The sequence below is a fragment of the Raphanus sativus genome, chromosome 7 (genome assembly GCF_000801105.2).
Source record: "Raphanus sativus cultivar WK10039 chromosome 7, ASM80110v3, whole genome shotgun sequence".
Lineage (NCBI taxonomy): Eukaryota > Viridiplantae > Streptophyta > Magnoliopsida > Brassicales > Brassicaceae > Raphanus > Raphanus sativus.
In genome coordinates this window covers 12,169,025-12,189,483 of record NC_079517.1, presented here as the reverse complement: position 1 = coordinate 12,189,483, position 20,459 = coordinate 12,169,025, and the positions used below count along the sequence as shown (strand labels likewise).

Here is a 20,459-nt window from a genome sequence, read left to right as displayed (position 1 = left end):
AATCAGTAAAATCTGCAATGTAAACACATTTAACAAATGTTGTTTACCCCTAATCTAACTCGAATCTGATACAACTCAACCTTGACCTGACAAATGTTGTTTTTTGAAATAAATGTTTTTAAAAAACAAGTACAAAGTTTGACAAAAGATAATTTATATCTTCTTTCACTGAAATTAGGACTCATGTGCAACGTGGAAGAGAATATGAAAGTATAACAAAGCTTGTTTAAACTTGAGAAATTGATTGAAATCTAACTTTAAATTATAATTTAAATATATAAAATCTGAAATAATTGTAATCTTTAGATATAAATATAAGACAAATGAATTTTTTTCAAGTAAGCTTGATTTTTTAACTAAAGATTAACCAAACCAAAATCAAATTAAAATATTTTTAAACAAGAAAGAAAACTAAATAATAAATATTTTATGAAAAAATAATAAATAATTTTATTATATTTTAGTTTTTTTTTACAGGGAAGTGAAAACCTAAAATATTACTCAATATGGGTTTTTATTTTAGGTCAAATCATTTAGTTGTCATTAGATTCGTTTGTTGTTATTTTGATTATTTTTATTTTTATTCATTTTATATCTAACATAAAATTACAGAAATCTATCACTGATTTTCTGATTTATAGTATCAAGAAAATGAAAATTTTAGCTAGTTGTTCATTCTTTTTTACACTTTTGGATCGGATTAAGTCGAATGTGTGTTATAGTCGAGTCGGGTAATTAATCACAATTTATAAAAATGTGATATCAAATTACTGAAATCGATTTAGTAGACTCCATTGTAAATATAGAATTAATTTTTGAAATCGATAGCTTCGATATGGTTGGGGGGGGGGGGGTGGGGGGAGTTAATGAATTCAATAATTTATAAGGAATAATGTGGATCACAAAACTTAGGAGAGGATAACGAAGCCAATCCTTTGTTCAAAAAAAGAAGCCAATCCTATTCAGGTACCGCCCGCCATTCTTGACACCCTGACATTGAGGCTTGTAAAGTAAAGAAAACGAGTATTCTAAATCACTACAGAATTGTTCTACCTTTTTATAGAGACAATACTAAATAGCAACATAACAGCCATCCTGAAATATATATTAATTTAATTTATGTCATGCAACGTCACAAACACTGGAGATCTGGATAATTTATTCTTGATATACTCTGTTTGTAAAGCCTAACTGTTTGTATAGCCTAAATATAATTGTTGTTGAAAGTTTCTAGCAGATTTAATGCGATATGGTCCTGCAGTCACTGAGTTAGTAACGCAGTAATGAATGCTACTTTTAGGTGCCGAGTCATACATTCGTGGACAGACTGGACTGTCACAGTGTTTTGTTACTCAATGAACAGGTGAAATAAGACTTTTCTTATTCTTATACGTCACGGTTTCTTTTGGTGAGTGTCATGGTTTCCTTTGGTGAGTGTCATGGTTTCTTGTGTTACCTAATTTTAGAGTAAAAGGCCAAAGCTGTTGCAAATTTAGACAAAAGGGTCATAGGCTAAACATCCAACTGTATTTTTCTTATTTTAATATTGTAGTTGGAAAGACTTATACAATTAGGTTATTACCATTGCAAGATGTTGCCGAGAACAACATCTTTGATATTTTCCCCATAACTTCGTCCACCAGCGTCAAGTCATCTTCCCTGAAGAAAACACGGTTCCACTCTGAAAACTTCTATCCAACATATCAACAAGATTCAGTAATAGATATGGTCCTTATGGAGATTTTACCAGTTCTTTAAACACTAGCCGGAGAGAATAGCCAATTTTGTTAACGCATCCCTCCACGATTGGATTCTCTCTGTTATATCTCTCCTCTTGTTTCTTGAACTGTTTCACACTTCTCCCATCTGTATCCTCACTTGTGAAGGATCAACCTCGTAGAAAATGGCACCACCTTGAGCAGTTCGTCTTGCTTTTTGAAAAAACTGAAACTAACTAAATTAAACGAAACTTTTAAAAAGTACCTATAACCACTCTGGCTTTTGACCGGGATTCGAAATGTTCTTCAACTTTTCCGATTTGAAGAGGGAAGAGAGACGAGAGGTCAGACTTTTCTTCTTTTTGGTTTTAATCTTATCTCTTACGTCCTCTTCCCAAATCAATCTAAACCCACATGACTTAATCTCCGCGGAGGGAGACTTTAACTCTTTCGATAACTGCAGGTGGGATTCGATGCCGAACTTGTTAATTGAGTCGCTAAAGTTCTTTATCCCGCGGATGATAACGAGGTGATCTGATTTAACAGCTTCTTCTTCTTCAGTAATATGAAAATTACTGTCCCGGCAATGAAAGAGATCTTGTTGAAGGTACAAATGAAAGTATCGTTCATATCCCCAATAATAGTCATAAAAAAGTGGCGAGAATTGTATCTGAAAGGGCCTCTCGCAAGCAATCACGATAAATCCATCAAAACCCATCAGTTTCGGGCTTGGCCAGGGTAAGCCAATTGTATAGGACTTTCCTGTCCATACATTATCAAAGTAATTGGGCACCTCGGTTCCAGGAAAGCAAGCGAATCTCGGTGAGTCCTATTCGAGGAAGAAAACAACATCAAAAAGGAAAGAGATGATCAACTTCATGCTTTTTGCAGAGTGGATGGAACAAAGGTACATAAGCTGATAACATACCTCTTCGTTTTGTCCCTCTGTTAGAAACTGAGTGACCAGATGTTTATGCTGTTTTAAACCGAAGCAATGGCTAAGATCAAGGTGTTTTATAGAATGGTTCAAAGGAAAGGAAATAGTTTCCAGGGATTCACAGCCATGTGCGTAGAGATACTTGAGACACAAGGGGAATTCTTCTATCGACTTGAGTTTCTTGCACTTGTTGAGGCAGAGAGTTCTCAAAGAGGAGAGGTCCCGGATGCTTGATGGCAATCTCTCAAAGTCATTGCTGCTAAGATCTACATACGATAGCTTGGTAAAACGCCCAAGCTGATCTGAAATGGACTGAATGGTGTTGCAGTTGTCAACCCAAAGCTCACGCAACCCCCATCTGCCCCAATCTTGATCACCATGGAAAATTTTGAACAATGATTCGAGGTTCACACAGCCAGAGAGTTTAACTGTCTCCAACTGAACTAGTTCTGGCAATGCTTTAAGTCTTCTGCAGTTACAAAGGCTAATGTATTTTAACCTGGGAAGTTGCTTCATTGTTTCTGGTAAAGTCTCGAAATCATTACCGCTCCAGTCTAGTTTCTCTAAGAATTGCAAGCCGCGTATATCATCCGGGATCACTTTGATGTTTAGGTTGATTAGATTTAACTCTTTCAAGCAGGGAAACATGGAAAGGCTATTGCAGAGGAAGCTTGCACCATCACTGTTGTAGTTGACCCTTACGATGTCTACGGAATTAAATCCATGAAAATCTTGTGGGGCATGATCATGAGGTACTGGCTGGTCCCTATGCATCATCCAATCATGATCATGGAACTCCGACATAGGCAATCCAAGACCATGAAACAACTGTTCGTCATGATCTCCTTCTGGTGGCTCCTTATTTTTTAACTCATCAGGTGCCTGATCCTCAGTACTAAAACAGAGGTGATCAGCGTTACCGGCAAGTGACAACATCTGAATATGTATGTTACCCCCTATGGCTAGATTTTTAATGTATTCCGTTTCCACTTCTTCGCCCGAGATATACAAAACAATCTGCCGACGGCGCCCAGTCAATTCCCTTATAGTGATGTGGTAACTATTGAGCTCATCGCAGTATGAGACATCAAGCTTCGTCAGCCTAGTAAGGTTACTGATGGACTCCGGAATTCTCTTCAGCCTCTTGCATCCTTGAGTTGTCAATTCCTCCAAATTAACGGCCATGGAAAGATCTGGAAGTTGTTCCAGATTTACTGAGCCTGACAAGTCCAATCTTCTCAAGTTTGGCATCTCCTGCAGCATAATTCAACAAAGAATAGCGAACTTGTATTAATGTATAGTACTAGAAGATGCATGGTAATAAGCATTGACCTGTTAAGAGTTTTTACCACGGTTTCTTTCCAGAAGCTTGTGAGACTGCTTCCATGTAGACTAACTTCAACAAGATCTAGTGGACAGAATCGGCAAGGGAAGGTTGTCAGAGGAAATGCGTCCCAATGTAGTAACCTTAGCCTCGATGAAAGTAGATATGTATCGTCACTACTGCAATGCAGCTTGGTCTTTATATGGTCCAAGTGCTTGTAGACCTTAAGGAATTTGAGAGTATCGTGATGATATTCTGGATACCCACCCAGATGCAACCCAAAAACCATATCACACATGTGTAGCCCCATGCATTCCGTTGGTTCGTTTGTCTGTGGGATTAAAAACGACAAAGTCAGTTAGCATACAGACAATAATAGTGCAGAAACCATCAAGAACAGCAACAGATACAGTCGAGTCTTACCGCTTTACGTTCAAACACTTTGTAAATTTCATAAGGATCCCACAAAACTCTTCGTCCCCCGGACCTCTGCGCGGATTCTCGATTGACAACTGTTTTTGCAGTTTGGTCCACCAAAGAATGAATCTTTATATACCCACCAGCAGTTATTTCAATTAGAGACTTGTCAGCCAATGTTTTTACTCCCAGACAACCTTGTAGCTCACCATCATCGAGGAGGGTAGTGGCACGCTGGAAAGGTTCTCCATTAAAGAGGCATGCGACATGAAGAAAAACAATTTTATCTGCTTCCTCTAAGGCATTGTAGCTAGTTTTCAAGATCTCCAGGACATTTTTATCAGGAGCTCTTATGAATCTACATAACGCATCGTCCCACTCCTTCACGGATGTCAGTCTTCGGAAAAATAGACCGTAAGCTTCAATAGCGGCTGGAAGACCTTGACCAAGCCAAGACGCTCGGATTGACAGTTTTTCATAAACGTCTGAAGGAGGAAACCCTCCTTCAAAAGCCAACTGGTTAAATACCTTAAGAGAAGCATCATCATCCAAGCATTTAACTTCATATAGAGTTCTGACTCCCCATGCATTAAGCAAGCCCTTGTCCCGGGTTGCTATGATGATTCGGCTGCCTGGACCAAACCAGCCAGAATCTTTGGAGAGGACATGCACCTGTGTGATGTCATCCACATTATCAAGGACTACAAAGACTTTCCGATTTCCAAACCTATCCTTAATCTCATGGGGTTCAAGTTCTAAGCTCGAGTTCTCGGGGAGACAGAGTGTGGTTGAAAGAAACTTTTCCCGTAAATAGGAGACGCCATGATCTCTACAAATCTTGGAAACGTTTTTAAGGAAACAACGAGCTGGAAATAGCCTTGAAAACCGGCCAAAGAGACATCTGGCAATGGTGGTTTTGCCAATGCCTCCCATTCCCCAGATTCCTATCATACGAACCTCATCCTTAGACTCCATTCTCAACAGAGTTTTCAGTCGTTCCATGTGTTCGTCCATTCCAACAAGATCGCTGAAATCTACTGGCTGCATAACAAACACGTGGTTTGAAATGGCTTCAACAATCTCTTCAACCATCGAGGCCTCGTTCTCACTATAATATGGAAAATTTGCAGAACATATATGAACGTTTAGATAGATATCATAAAATTCATAACCATCATATACATATATGTGCGTGTGTGTGGTGGTAGTGAAAACTTACCAAGTTTCAGAATCCTTGCCTACTAGGCTGGCGACTTGCGTGAGAGCTTCTCTCCAATTGGAGACCTTATTAGCCATTTCTGAGCCTTGGTATTTCTCCAACGTGAAACTCCCAGTCTGATGTCTCACATGAGAAGGATCAACTCCATAGAAAACGGGGACGACTTTCATCCCATTCTTCAAGTGGAGATCCATTATCATCAGGAGCTCGTCCAGGCACCACCTAGATGAAGTATAGGTTTTGGAGAGAATCACAAGAGCGGATCTTGATTCTTGGATGGCTCTGGTGATTTCTTGGGAAATGGAGTCCCCCATCTCAAGCCTTTTATCATCTTTGAAGGCAACGATTCCTCTGTTGACAAGTTCTTTGTGCAGATGGCTGACAATGTTCTTGCGGGTGTCTTCTCCCCTGAAACTTAGGAACACATCGTACTTCCACATAGCAGACGAAGAGGATGAAGAAGCCATATCAGTCTTACTCTCCGTGCGGCCAAGAAAGAAGGTTTGCAGCTGGAGAAAATCTGAAAGACGAATTCATGAATAATAAGACCAGTCAATGCCGTCCTGTAAGTTTACACACTTGCAATATCATATTATTATAATCCGTTGACTTTTGGAATATTATTGCTTACATAATTTGCACCTTCGAGATCCAAACTCAAATATCCATCATAACTTCGAGATCTAGTAGTAATCATATGGATTATTCTCCCTCGGTGTTCTTGAGTTTTAGAAGGGAGGATACAGGTAGGACTTTCGTGAGCCATCTCTATCGTTCGTTGGATCAAAAACGGATTCCGGCTTACAAAGACGATGATCAAAACCAGGAGGCGAGAGGCGGGAGGATATCACGGGAGGTCGCAAAGGCTATCAGAGAGTCAAACGTTGGCGTCGTTGTGATATCGGAGAATTACGCCTCTTCCGCCTGGTGCTTGAAGGTACTCGCGGAGATCATTGAGCAGTCAAGGTATAGTTATCGGGGGAGTGTCAAAGCAGTCTTCTACGAAGTGGATCCGGTGGATTGGACTGGGAAATTCGCCGACGAGTTGAGGAGGCATGAAGAGAGAGAAGCTCCCGAGACTGTGACTCGCTGGAGGAATGCATTGGAGCGGTTGCAGATATCCGAACCTAAATTTTGTTCCCAAAATTGGTAAAAATTTACTCCCACACCATTCCTTAAGCTCCGAAATCGCAATAATCATTTCGGCCAGTGTTTTTTACAAATACGCTAAAGTAATGTTACAAAAAAAAACAAAAAGAAAATAAAAATAAAAAATACATATATGTAATCAAAACATCAAACAGTAAAATTAGATATTTTTATTTAACCTAAATCATATTTTAAAACATATCAATCTCAAAATAATATTATTAATAAATAGTTCTATAAATCATTAAAATATCATAATTTATAGTATGTTTACTGTATTGTTATGTTTTGAGACTTTGTGAATTATTTTTATTTTATTTTGCTAAAAGGACATTGTGAATTTTGTATGATCGTATCACTGATAAAACATTTGTGGAACAACAATAGGTTAATAGCATTTATGTGCCTCAGATATAGAAAATCAACCAACGCGTGTTGGCCTAGTGGTAAAGGAACTCCGGCTGGAGTGTCCGTCCTGGGTTCGATCCGTGTTGGCCACGAGAGAATTTATATGGGCTTTTCTCGCTCTCCAGACCACTTTGCGTAACCAAGAGCCCTTAAGTGGAGACTTAAAAATCCTGTAATGGCATGGGCATAAGTCCGATGGACTAGTCGATCACGCTTAGTGGTCGGATACTGGATTATCGATTGATGTAATTTACGCCCGTAAGCAGCTTGTGACCAAGCTTAAACTACCACTTTAATTAGGGGCGGACATTTCAATTTAAATTCAGATTTGATTTGAGTTTGCTTTAGTTTACTTTATTTGGGTCTAAAAAAACTGTAATCAAAATCAACTAAAGTTAGTTTAGTTTGGTTTATGTTAGGTTTAATTTGATTTTATTTTTATTTGCTTAGTTCAACCGAGTTGAATTATTAGTTTTGTTCTAATTTGGTTACAAATATATAATTTAGAAAAACAGAAGAAAATCATTATTTTGACACTAAACTATTATTCTCCTCATATATAAATATAAACCTAAACTTTAAACCTAATATAAATATTATAGGTAGTTTTTCGGGTTGGATATTAATATATGAGATTCATACTCATTTATTTCATTCTTAGTTGTGTTTTTTTGTACTCATCAAAAATATAAATTATATATAGTTATTTAGGTTAAATGATTAAATAATTTAAATCTTAACATGATTAGTTATGTAGTTAATTTATTTAAACAACACTTCAGTTTTTAAATTTAAACCAAACTAAACCTAATTATTCGGGTTGATAAAATTTTAACTATATGGTTTAGACATATAATTTGATTTAAATTAAGTCAGTATGGATCTGGCTTTGGTTTGGTTTGGGATATTTTTTTCATTCTGTACTCTAATAGTAAGAGAAAAAGCAAAAAAAAAAAGGTTTAATGTGATCTCAACATGCAAAAGAACTAGATTAATTAAAGCTGAACAAAAAATTTGAATTTGAAGAACCGAGTTGAATTTGGTTCGAAAGCAATACTGAATCTAAACTAAAATTGATTAAATATCCGAATGAATTCAAAATTTGGTAATCTAAGAATCAAACCAAACTCGAACAAGATTAAAATGTTGTGGATATTCAAATATATATATATATATATGTAAATCAGATTTATATCTTTAATGGATACCTAAACGCTTATTAGTTATCAAACCCTGTATATACAGTGCTTTCTATATTATTTTAACGATTTTGTGTCTTGCAGGGAGGATGATTCCAAGATGCTTGATGATCTACTCATCAGCATTTCTTCTCCTCCGTTTCCTACAATTCGCCGGCATGAAATTCGACAAGCAGCAGCCACTGGCCACGCATCCAGCCAGTTGACATTGATGAGTGATACGTATATGAAGGACGTACCCCAAAGCCTGCCTAGGTCTGGAGAAGCTGGACCTGAGAGCCAAGACCATGATTTGTCGAATGAATCACCGTCTCCTGCAGATGGTCTTGTTGGGATGTATCGCCACAAGACAGCAGTCTATGCATTGCTGGATTTGGAATCTAAGGAAAGTGTCCGTACTGTTGGCATTTGGGGTGAAGACGGCGTCGGTAAAACGACACTCGCGGAATGTGTTTTCAACGACATCTCACGACGCTTTCAGCACCACTGCTTCCTAAGCAATGTCAACAACATCTACCGAAACCGAATCTCACCAAGTTTACTACAACATCTTACACGCAAAAAGAGTTCCGATAACATCTTTGATGCCATCAAACCCTTTCTTGTAAACCGACACGTCCTGCTTGTTATTGATGGTGTTCATGATACTAACCATGAACAACATAAGGATGCAATGAAGGCTTCCCGGTGGCTCGGTCCTGGAAGTAGAGTTATCATGACATCTTGGTCCAACAATACGCTTATTAACTCATGCGGAGTAAAATATACATACCATATGGAGTCTCTGAGATATGACGAAGCTCTTCAACTCTTCTCTCTTTATGCTTTCAAGATGCCTTACCCTCCTGTTGGTTTTGAAGGGTTCTCCATTCGTGCTGTCCAATTTGCTGGACGTCTTCCTCTGGCTCTCAAAGTGCTTGGTTCACTATTGTTTGATAAAGACGAAGAGAGTTGGAAAACAACATTGCGCAAGCTCGAAGCATCACAAGATAACGGTAGCCGTCAGGTATCAAACTACATCGGGGCAGGTGAATACCTTCCGAGACATCAAATAGAATTGGAACAGTATGTCGGAGCAGATGAAGAAAAACATTCAGCTTCATATCACATGTTGATTTGACAATTAAAGTGATGATCATGTTCTAAGCTTACTCAAAAGATTTATGTCAATGTGCCGGATACAATGAAAGTGATCGATGGCTCTGCTATCTATGTTGATAGTTCGCTAAACTAATGTTATTCAGCTTTCAATAAAGACTTGACTAGAAAGAAAGTGATGCTGTCCCTGTAGTAGTAGAACCTTCATGGTGATATCTATGCAAAAGTTGTTATGTATTTTTCTTCTTGTATTCTGAAATATGATATGTGGCTGTTGTCATTGGAGGACTAAGATCGAGGAAGGTAATAACCGAGACGAGATGCTTGCAAGATTATATGAAATCAAAATCACTGCATTGTCATGATCCATTATCATACTAAGGTCAAATCTATAGCCACCATTTCAAATTAAAATCAGACAAACCCTTTTTGCCAATTACAAAAGTAAGCGTTCCCAAATAGCTACTGACAAAACAAACAAACAAACCAACAAAAACACCCCACGAGGCTTCTAGAATAAAATAGATAAACAAAAGGGCTAATTGCCTACAAAGACCACACGAACAAACAAATGCAGCATCGAGTTACCAGATGTTTTGGCAGTGTTTTGGCCACATCACCCTTTTTCATTGATCGGCGTTAAGGTATTTGTAGATCCATTCTGATGCCGCGGCTTGAGTTTCTGAATCTATGTTTGGAAGTAGAGACAGTGGAGTCACAGAAACCTGTCATTACCAAAAAGGTCGGTATATAAAACGGAAGCAGTTTAGAATCCAGATATGTTTTCCTTGGAGATTCAAGAAAACCACACAAACTCTTATTATGAATGATACAGAAACAAGCATGATCACGACAACTTACAAAACCATCTTCTAAAGCCTTGATATCCAAATCGTCATCCGTATGTTCTTGTTCTTTGGCCACAAACTGCACATAACCATACTGTAGTCAGAATCTGTAAACGCGACGGTGTAATACGTAATATCCAAAGGATTTGTGAAGAGAACGGTTCAAACTTTTTGTTACCTCTAGGCGGAAGTGTTTCTTAACACGGTTATCAGTTTTACCAGCAACACCAACTGATTCAATCTCCACAATACTCTTCTTCTGTGTGGTAAAACGGCGAGCAGCCCCCTGAGATTGCCAAATATCTTATTCTCAGTATCTAATTTGACTACTCATGGACCTTAGAACCAACAACCAATTACAGAAATTAAACCCACAGCGGCTGAAGCATCTCTACCAAGCTGGGCAAGTTGAGCTCCTAGGCTTTGTTGGTTCGACATGAAATTTCCAGCACCTGGGTGACGGTTAGCAGAAACAGCTTGCCAGCTAGGACTCTGCCTCCACATGCTTTGTTTTGTTACCTTAAAACCCTATTCATATGTACATGAAACGTGAGCTTTCTTATAACATTGGACAGTGAGGCTCTAATTTCACAACATCAGAGAACATGGTAACAAATGCAAGCATAGATTGTGTTATTAGCATACAGAATCGGAACCAATCGGTTTCTGATAAACAAAAACAAACCTTGTTTGATGAGGGTGATGTTGGAATTTGTATGTTGAGAGAGCAATCTTTAGGGAAAACTCCTTTCTCAATGTCTCTGATTGTTGCGTTTATCAAAGGTAAACAGACACCAACAGCATCCTTAAAGTCACTTTCTTGGCTTTCATCTTTCTTCCTATAATAGATAAGGAAAAAAATGATGGCCTAAAAAGTCTCATGATATATAGCAACACTAACGGATTCCCACGATAGACTCACCAGTTGAGTGATATTGACAAAGAGGGTACTCCAGAAATCAAGGCTTCCCTAGCGCCAGCTACTGCACCGGAATAGAACCTGGAGTATTCTTGCATCAGGAAACACATAGCAGAGATGGGGAGACAAAGACAAAAGCACCTACATTTGATGACCACAGCTTGATCCCTGATTGATTCCACTAATCACCTGAATGTAAATAAGCAAGGAAAAATATACAGAAATTACGAGAGATACGATACGAAATATAACATATACAAGGAGATGATTAAAAATACGCGAACCAGTATTGGTTTCGACCAAGCGAAAAGGGCTCCAGATAATCCTAATGAGATGCAGTCCACAGGAGTCCCTGAGACAACAACAATAATAATAATATCAAACATCTTGTATTAAAGACGCTAAACTGGCGAGAAGTATACAGTTTTCTTTCTAACAAGTTGGGAATCAATGGATCTTGTTACAACAACAACAAAAGACTCCAACTTTCAGACTAGAAATGTTCATTTTTAATAACCATTCAATCAAATCAACAACATACCTGAAACTTCAAAGGCTGTGGCACCTTTGATAACAGCGGAACTTACAGCAATGGTTTCTCCAGGAGTCACAGAATGAGAAGAAGCCGATTTGCCCCTGCCACATTCCAATTCAGACACGTTGTGGGTCCCCGAAAGTTGGAAACTTTAACAAGATTGAAACAAATCAAACAATCGAACCGCACGTTTGAGGAGCACAGACATGGACATTGTAGAGCCCTTCACGAACCAAAGCCTCGACGAGAGAGACGAGACCTGGCGAATCAATCCCATCTCCATTCGTCACTAAAACGATGGGTCTTGAGTCATCACTCTCCTTCTCCTTGGCCGTAACATCGAGGGAATCAGAAGTAGACGGAGGAGGCTCCTCCGCCGATCCATCGTTCACTCCTTTTCTCTTGGAAAGCACATCCTGGAGATTCGAGACCAGCGCCGCTGACAAGCCGCTGCTCTTCGAGGTCATCGTGTACAAAGAGAGAGAAGAGACGCAGATGATGTGAGTTTGCTGTTCAATGAATCCGAATCCCTAATGAGAAGAGGAAGACGCATAAAAAGATACAGAGCGGGTCTAACGGAGGCAGGGAAGAGAGAAAGCTTAATTGGTAGAGAGAGAAAGCTTGAGGGGAAGATAACTTGTCAACTGTAACAGTGACGCACAATAGATAGACAAAAACTGATTAAGTAGATCTAAAATTTTAATATCGAAAATCAATACTGAAAACCTAAACCGAAATTTATAATTATCTAAATAGATCTTTAAAATTTTCAAGACATGAACTCGTCCACCCTTAATAATAAACATGAAGTTAAATTATACTCTTAAGTATTTAAAAAATTAATCTTTTGAATTTTATTTTTATATTTTGATGTTCAGACTCCAGACATAAGTAGAATTTCACGTCAGCCTCTGTAACTGCTGCAGACTCAAAGCATTACCAGAGCTAGTTCAGTTGGAGACTATCAAACTCTCTGGCTGTAACCTTTTGTTGGATATGTCTCATACTGAACAACATTTCGGAAGATTCCAATGGCGTCAGCTTTGGGTAGACAGCTGCAAGAACATTCGGTTAATATCAGACCAGCCTAGATATTTTGTCAAGCTGTCATATTTAGATCTTAGCAGCCATGAGTTTCAGACCTTTCCGTCAAGCATCATAGAACTTTCCTCTTTGGGAACTCTATGCCTCAAAAAGTGCAAGAAACTCAAGTCGATAGAAGGAGTTCCCTTGTCCCTCAAGTATCTTTACGCTCATGGCTGTGAATCCCTGGAAACTGTTTCCCTTCCTTTGAACCATTCTGTAAAACACCTTGATTTTAGCCATTGCTTCTGTTTAAAACAAGACGAGCATCTGATCACTCAGTTTCTCAAGAATGGAGACAAAGAAGAGGTATGTTTTTTTAAAAAGATTTTGTACATTTGCTACATAAGTTTGATCATTCTCTTTCTTTGATGAATAGGAGTCACCGAGATTCGCTTGTTTTCCTGCAACCGCAGTGCCTAGTTACTATGATGGTACAGAGACAGGGAAGTCCATAACAGTTGAAATACCTCAAACTTGGTCGTCTTGTAGAGTTCTAGCTTTTGATGCGTGTGTCATGCTTGCTTGCGAGAGGCTCTTTCATATGCAGTTTTCGCCATTTTCGTATAGTTGGAGTTGGGAAGTTGACAGTATCTTTCAGTTAGAGCTTATACCAGATTTCTTTCATTCTCATGATAGTAGTTATCATAGTATCGAGGAGGAAAAAAATAAGCTGTTACATTAGATCATCTGGCTATGTTCAGGGCGTCAAAAACACTAGGCGAAGACATCGACAATTTCAGCTCCATATCCGATCTGAAATTCTCAGATGAATTTAAGTTTCCCCCAGCAGAGATAAAATCATGTGGAGTTCGCTTGATTCTTGAAGCTGACCAAACAGACAAGATCAACCTGGAGAAGATGTCCCCTCTACAATAACATTTAGGCTAGAGACTGAGACAACTGAATTCAGAAGAAACCAAAGATACGTTTGTAGTGAAAATATGTAAACGAACTACCGGAGATCATTAAATCAGCTGGAAAGAACTCTTGAATATTGTGTTAGAAGTCCCTAATTTAAGTGACACCGGAAAAAAACTAATATTACATAGTCTTGTTATAATATTTTTAAATCTAGTTAGTTATATTATTACAGATTATGAAAATATTAAGGTCAGTAATTTTATTTACTTTCTGAAGATTCACGTTTAGCTAAGTTATTCTGAGCCGAAAAATTCAGACATCTTAGTGTATAAACGTTAATGAACTCTTAGTTAAAGGGTTGGACTAAGAGTACTTTCACTAAGATTTTAAAGATGTTTTCCTTTATTCGAATTCTTGAAAAGCATAGATGTGTTTTTTTTTAATAAATGTTAAATTTATTCATCACAAAAAAAAACTATTTGCATAAATATTTTTTACACAAACGGTAATGAAATTCTTATTTGATTTTACATGATTTCATGCAAACAATACATTGCAACTGATATCATACAATATAGGTATCATACAACTGATTTCACAGATAACAATACTTTTTGTCAAATAACCATGTATGCAAACAATACATTGCAACTGTTTTAATGGATACTAGATCATGACCCGCCCGGTCGGGCGGGCTTTTATTATTTTGTAAGTGCGAATTGAATAGAAACCTCTAAATTAAAAATTGTGTTTGATCAGTTTGAGATGAAAAATTTATTAACCATGGTGATAACCGAAATGAACTTGTGATATGAACCGATGTTCAAAAATGATTTTTTTAACAAAATATTATTATGGCATCTATTCAAATAAATTTCAAATGTTAAATCGATTCTATTAAAAAATATTGGATATTAGTTGGTTCATTGATTTTTATACCTTACGTATGTGTCTAATTAATCTATATAATATTATTATATATGTCTAGTCAATATTATTATTCAGACCCGTGCATATACACATAATTTTCAATTTTATTAATATCTCTAAACTAAGATAAAATAAGTAATCAAACATTTGTTAAACTTTTGGATTTTTACAGAATGAACATTTAGGTTGACAAAAAATTATGATGAATATTTATAATTGACTACTATATAATTGAAAACTTATATCAGAGCACTTTCTTATATTTTATATTATATTAACAAATATACCTTCTCAAAATTTATATGTATTTTTAAGGTTCTGTATTAAATTCAATTTTAATAAAATTAGACATTATGTAAAATACAGGTAAATAGAATCTACACAAATATTTGTACATTATATACACTGTGTACAACCCGAAGAAACTTTAAAAATTATAGTAGTCATATGCAACTATGCAGCAATTTAATAATGAAAAGATGGAGTTATTAATCTTATGCACATGAATATATTTCAAATCTTTTAACTAACGTTTTGATCATTTATTTCCTAAACCAATCAAAATATAAGGGAGAGCTTATTAATGAATGCATGTGAATATAACTTTGTAAAAACGTGTATTCAATTTAAAATCTTACAAAATAGTAGTTAGGTCCAACAAAATGTTTCTGTTTTAATAAGATAGATATATAAAGATTTGTGGTAGTAAGAATATGCAGTGTGAGGGTATGCGTTGTGGGCTAAGCTTCAATAGTTCTACAATGGCTTTATCTTCTTCTTTTTTTCGTGCATCTGCACGTCATGTTCCCTGTCCTCTTTGGTTCGACCATGTGGTACGCCCTGGACGTTAATCTTTAATAGTTCGAGAATAGCTTTATCTTGTTTTGCTTCGAGACTCTTCACTTCTGTTTCCCAGTCCTCTTTAGTTTTGCCACATAGAAAAGAACCGAGAAGCTTAAGACCCAAAGGAAGACAGCCGGTTAGCTGTACTGCACGGACCGAGAGCTGTTCAAAATCTGCAGTTGGGTACTGTTTCTTGAATGCACATTGGCTGAAGAGCTCAAGAGCTTCATCATATCTCAGATAGTCCACTTCGTAGACATGTTCAACTCCACAAGCTAAAAGTAAATTCTTGTCTTGTGTGGTTATAATAACTCTACTTCCTGGACCAAGCCAACTCACATCTTTCATGATCTCCTCTAGCTGTTTGATAGTCTCAACGTTATCAACTATGACCAAAGATCTTTTTTGGTGCCAAAACAGTGTCCTTTTATCATCAGAGCCCAAGTCAGAACTCGTTTGTAATGATTTTCTTTTCAGACCTCTTGGAGAAGGAAGCTTTTTCATTGAACCTGATGAGGAAGCACGGCTGACGAGGCCTTGATCGTGAATGGTCTTCGAAGTCTTAAGTGAGTAATGATCTTGAAATGAATTCTGGTAAAGGCTGCTCAGAATACTTGTTTTGCCAATTCCCTGAGTGCCTGAAATGGGATCATGAACGATCTTCGAGGTGTCAAGAAAGCTATGACTTTGAAAAGCTGTGGATAACTTCTGGTGAATAAGCCTCGCAATAGTAGTTTTGCCAATTCCCGTGACGCCTGAAATGCCAACTATTCTAACTTCGCTAGTAGATTGTAACTCCAAGATCTCATACATCACTTCCATGTGACGATCCATGGTAACTAGGCTGTTGGATGAGTCAGATATGATAGACATAAGCTTGTCGGAATCAGAGACTAGCCGACCTGAAGAAGTTTTCTTTGCAGTTAACGTGTTTTCTTCAATTGATTTTCCTGGACGCAGCTCCTTCTGGAGACGAGATTCAGACAACAAACTAGACACGTGACGCGTAATTTCGCGAACCAGCTTCGAGTCATCCTGCCTGTCAAAGTAAATTATTATGCGGAGTAGACAAGATTAAAAAACAATAAAAAAAATTATTATGCGGAGTAGACAAGATTAAAAAACAATAAAAGAGATATGGCATTATTATCAAATTTCAACCACAATCTTTATGCATACATTTGACTGTTTGTATTTCTATAAATAAAGTGTTGACGGTAAATACAAATGTTTGAACTGTTCTACCTGTGTTTAATATATGCATAAATATTTTTGATGTCTATAGGAGAAAAATAAATAAATGATGTTTGAAGATGTTGAATGCTAAAAGTTCTGAAACACTAACAGGAAGGCGGGAAAAGCTTTAAAAAAACTGTAATGGCGTACGAATCATGAGAGGAGAAGCCAGGTTTGTAGGTCAGTTTTATCAAAGCGTCTCTCCACTTCTGCAACGTCTCTGGATTCTCTTCTTGACCATGTCTCTCGAATTCCTCCCCGAATATGCCACTTTGATTTCTCACGTCAGAAGAATCTACCTCGTAGAAGATAGGCACCACGGCCGTCGATTTATTTCGAGCATGACTCATAATGTTTTCCAGTTCATCCAAACACCAGCTCGAAGAAGCGTAGTAATTAGATAACACAACCACTGCCACTTTCGACTCTGAAATTGCACGGAGAAGGGAAGGTGAAACCTGCCTCCCTCTATCTTTCTCCTCCTCCTCATCTAAAGAACATTTTATGCCCCTCCGAGAAAGCTCAGTATAGAGATGGCTAACCAAACTTCTACGCACGTCTAGGCCTCTGAAACTCAGAAACACATCCAGACGGGATACAGAATCAATACCAGTACTCATGATTATTGTGCAAGAAAAAGAGGTGGGGTGTCTTCCACGACCAAATAACAGACCAAACTAAATAAAAAAGTGTGGAAGGGTTTGATAAGCTGATATCCAGTTTGAAAGCCTGGTTTACAGCAAAAAGCTGATATCCGATGACCAAGTCCATCGGTGAAAACCTACCAAAGGTTCTAAAAAAATAGAAAAATTATTATTTTAATAAAAAATTATATTTTTATTTAGAATGTTGTTGCTTTTTGTCTTATTGCCTTGCATTGTTGCATACGGCATTACCCTCTTTGGAGGTTCTTTTGTATTGTGTTTCAACACTTCAGACGATAAAAAAAATATATATATATACAAAATCCAACAAACAGACGACAGCTGTAGAACTTAGTATCTACACACTTCTCTGCACCTCTCTGCAGACAACTCCTCCTACATCTCTCGCCTTCTTTTAATTTTTCTGTATTATTTTTAATAAGATATACTCTCGTTAGAATTCTCCGATGAACTTAGAGCATTTTCGATGTAATACTTCATTTTTTCTTTCAAAATAGAGTAAAAATAAAAATGGAGTAAAAATATTCATATCCTACTCTATTTCTCATTCCATAATAGAGTGACGAACAAACAAAAATTAGATTACTCCATACATGAAATAAATACTATTACGAAATGAGATATGAAATTAGATTGGATCAATCCTTATTCCATATTCATTTTTATTTGATTTTAGAAGAAAAAATAGAATGGAGTTGAAAATACCCGTAGACAATTCCGTTCCTCACCTTCTCTCTCCTTGTTCTATTATTTTAATAATTAATTTTTTCTAGAACCCTATCAAAAAGCAACCGATGGACTTCGTCTTTATTACACGTTCTCTCTCTTTGTTCTATTATTTTAATAATTAACTAGATTTTGACCCGCCCTTAAAAGAGTGGGTATATATTTTGTTTTAAATTCAATTTTTGATATTTTTGTTTTTTTTGTGAATATATTTGTATTTTTTGTAATCATATTTGTATATAAATTTTAACCAAAATATATTTTATTAAATAATAGTAATTTAAAAATGGATCCGGTGTAGCACGGTTAAGGTTAGATTGCGGTCGAACTCGCCCCACTGACCCGCCAACCTGTGGGTTTTCAGTTTTGTTTTGTTAAAAAAATCTGACTCACACAACCCGAAAACAAATAATTTTGTACCCGCATCCACTCCGCTTAATTTTGTGGTTATCTAAGGTTATATATATATTTTAAAAATCATTATTTAATTTAACTATTATAAAAATATATTTAAAATAAAAATTTATACATGATTAAAATTTTTAAATTACTATTTTAAACTCCTGTATTTAGAAAAATTACTTTTTGATTTTTATTTTTTAAATACTTTGCGGGTCCACGGGTAGCCGCGATCCAAAATTCAACAACCCACACTCACTCCGCATAAAATACTCATAACCCGCACCCGTAAATCGATTTTTCAAATAGTTTGACCAAACTTATGATTCGCTGTTAAAAGAACGGATATATTTTCTGTTTTATATTTTTAAGAAATATTATTTTTATAAAATACAGGTTGTAACCAGTAAAAAACAATTAACTGTCGTCCATTCAACAAACTGCCACGTATCAGTTCAGACTTTTTTAAAACGGATTGTGTAACTGTTTTTTGACCGGTTAGTTGTTATATGTGTATTACTAAAAAATAAGATATTTTTTTAAAAATAAAATTAAAGGTTAAGCAGTTATATTTATATTGGCATATAAACAGTTATATATATCTTATTTTTCTAGTTGGACTCAAGTAACATTAATTAGACATGTTTAAAATTTAATAATATTGATTATTATATTATATCCAATTATATAAAATAAGTTGTTATATTTTTTTTTATCTTTTAGTGAACAGTGTAACTGTAAATTAGACTTTATCTTCCCCAATTTATTTGAGTCACACTCGTTTGCAACTTCTTCCATGGAAATCAACGACCATATTTAACAAAATTATTAAAATCTTTTTTTTCCGTTTGTGCCTCATGTTCATAGATCTGTCATCTAATATCCAATTTTCAACAATCAAAACTCCGAAAAAACTATATGGTGGTCACTGATACGGACAACCACCGTCTAGCATAAAAATGGTTTTGAAGATCACAAACAACATCATGGGGTATAAGCAGTTATATAAATTGTTAGTTATATATATCAATCGTTTTTGTAACCGTCGACAGTTAAAAATTATATACAAATATCGTGTTATATAGATATGTATAAGCAGTTATATATAAAAATCATTTTTTTAAATGGACACAACTTCATATCAATAGGGCATACTTCAGTATTGATAGTATTGATATGGTACTTTATTTTCAAACAATAATTTTTTAAAATAACAAAACCTTGTTAAAAATAATTAATTTTGTATTATGACAGTTATTAAATAGATAAGTGTAAAGAGAGTATAGGGGGTGTTATGTTAACCTACGTATTTTAAGTGCATGTATTAACTGTTCCCTATATAATTTTTTTATTGTTTTATTATTGTGAAGGAGGTGGTTACGTTATACTATTGTGTCATGGGTGGTTACATTCGAAAATATAGGATACATTATTTGTTGTCATTAATCGTTGGAGCCAATATTTATCAACTAGACATGTTGAAAAATTAATAGTATTGATTTTTTCTAGAACCCTATCAAAAAGCAACCGATGGACCTGGCCTTTATTACACGTTCATTATTGTTTCTCTGAGTCTCTTACGTCTTAGTTACATACACTCAAGTCAACGTCAAAACCACAAACCTTTCTCATGTAAAAGCGTAAGGGCCCATCTTAAATTTGACTTGTGAAAAAACAAGAATTGTTGCTTCTTATTCAATATAATAGGATAAGCATAGACTGGGATGGCTTACCATCGAAGACAATGTCGTTGCATTTTATATTGACTTATTCTCGGATTCATCATCCTTATGGTAAAAGTTCATCCTTAGGATGAGCCTTATGTTCCCTAACCAATAAGATTCAATTATTTTATATTTAATATATTTTAAAAAGGAAACAAAATCTTATTAAATTATATTATGTTTTTAAAATAAATAGCTAAAATAAATAAAAATAGTAG

General features: G+C 36.2%; 4 protein-coding genes across 7 annotated transcripts; 1 reads left to right on the top strand and 3 right to left on the bottom strand.

Moving 5' to 3' along the window:
• Positions 1-1,265: 1,265 nt before the first annotated feature.
• Positions 1,266-6,387, bottom strand: LOC108817428 (putative disease resistance protein At4g11170). Of its 4 annotated transcripts, none has more exons than XM_056990246.1 (9): positions 6,247-6,387; positions 5,616-6,135; positions 4,403-5,504; positions 4,005-4,310; positions 2,647-3,909; positions 1,984-2,547; positions 1,748-1,893; positions 1,583-1,659; positions 1,266-1,481 (listed from the first exon to the last, which is right to left on the bottom strand). In XM_056990246.1, the coding sequence occupies exons 2-6, from the start codon at positions 6,080-6,082 to the stop codon at positions 1,984-1,986; spliced, it is 3,702 nt and encodes a 1,233-aa protein (XP_056846226.1). In that variant the 5' UTR covers positions 6,083-6,135; positions 6,247-6,387; the 3' UTR covers positions 1,266-1,481; positions 1,583-1,659; positions 1,748-1,893. The 4 variants fall into 4 exon arrangements, with proteins under 4 accessions (XP_056846226.1, XP_056846227.1, XP_018445610.1 ...); XM_056990247.1 differs by having other exon boundaries at positions 1,266-1,456; XM_018590108.2 differs by having other exon boundaries at positions 1,266-1,659.
• Positions 6,313-9,583, top strand: LOC108817430 (disease resistance protein CHS1). Its single transcript, XM_018590110.2, has 2 exons — positions 6,313-6,764; positions 8,456-9,583. The coding sequence occupies exons 1-2, from the start codon at positions 6,313-6,315 to the stop codon at positions 9,489-9,491; spliced, it is 1,488 nt and encodes a 495-aa protein (XP_018445612.1). The 3' UTR covers positions 9,492-9,583.
• A 264-nt stretch (positions 9,584-9,847) lies between these two features.
• On the bottom strand, positions 9,848-12,435 carry LOC108817432 (uncharacterized). The gene is made up of 10 exons (XM_018590111.2): positions 11,961-12,435; positions 11,778-11,872; positions 11,521-11,588; positions 11,382-11,425; positions 11,240-11,317; positions 11,003-11,156; positions 10,693-10,845; positions 10,496-10,603; positions 10,331-10,396; positions 9,848-10,194 (listed from the first exon to the last, which is right to left on the bottom strand). The coding sequence occupies exons 1-10, from the start codon at positions 12,236-12,238 to the stop codon at positions 10,096-10,098; spliced, it is 1,143 nt and encodes a 380-aa protein (XP_018445613.1). The 5' UTR covers positions 12,239-12,435; the 3' UTR covers positions 9,848-10,095.
• Positions 12,436-15,268: 2,833 nt separating this feature from the next.
• On the bottom strand, positions 15,269-17,478 carry LOC108817429 (disease resistance protein RPV1-like). Its single transcript, XM_018590109.2, has 2 exons — positions 16,878-17,478; positions 15,269-16,530 (listed from the first exon to the last, which is right to left on the bottom strand). Exons 1-2 carry the CDS (start codon positions 17,345-17,347, stop codon positions 15,405-15,407), a joined length of 1,596 nt encoding a protein of 531 aa, XP_018445611.1. The 5' UTR covers positions 17,348-17,478; the 3' UTR covers positions 15,269-15,404.
• Positions 17,479-20,459: the final 2,981 nt, after the last annotated feature.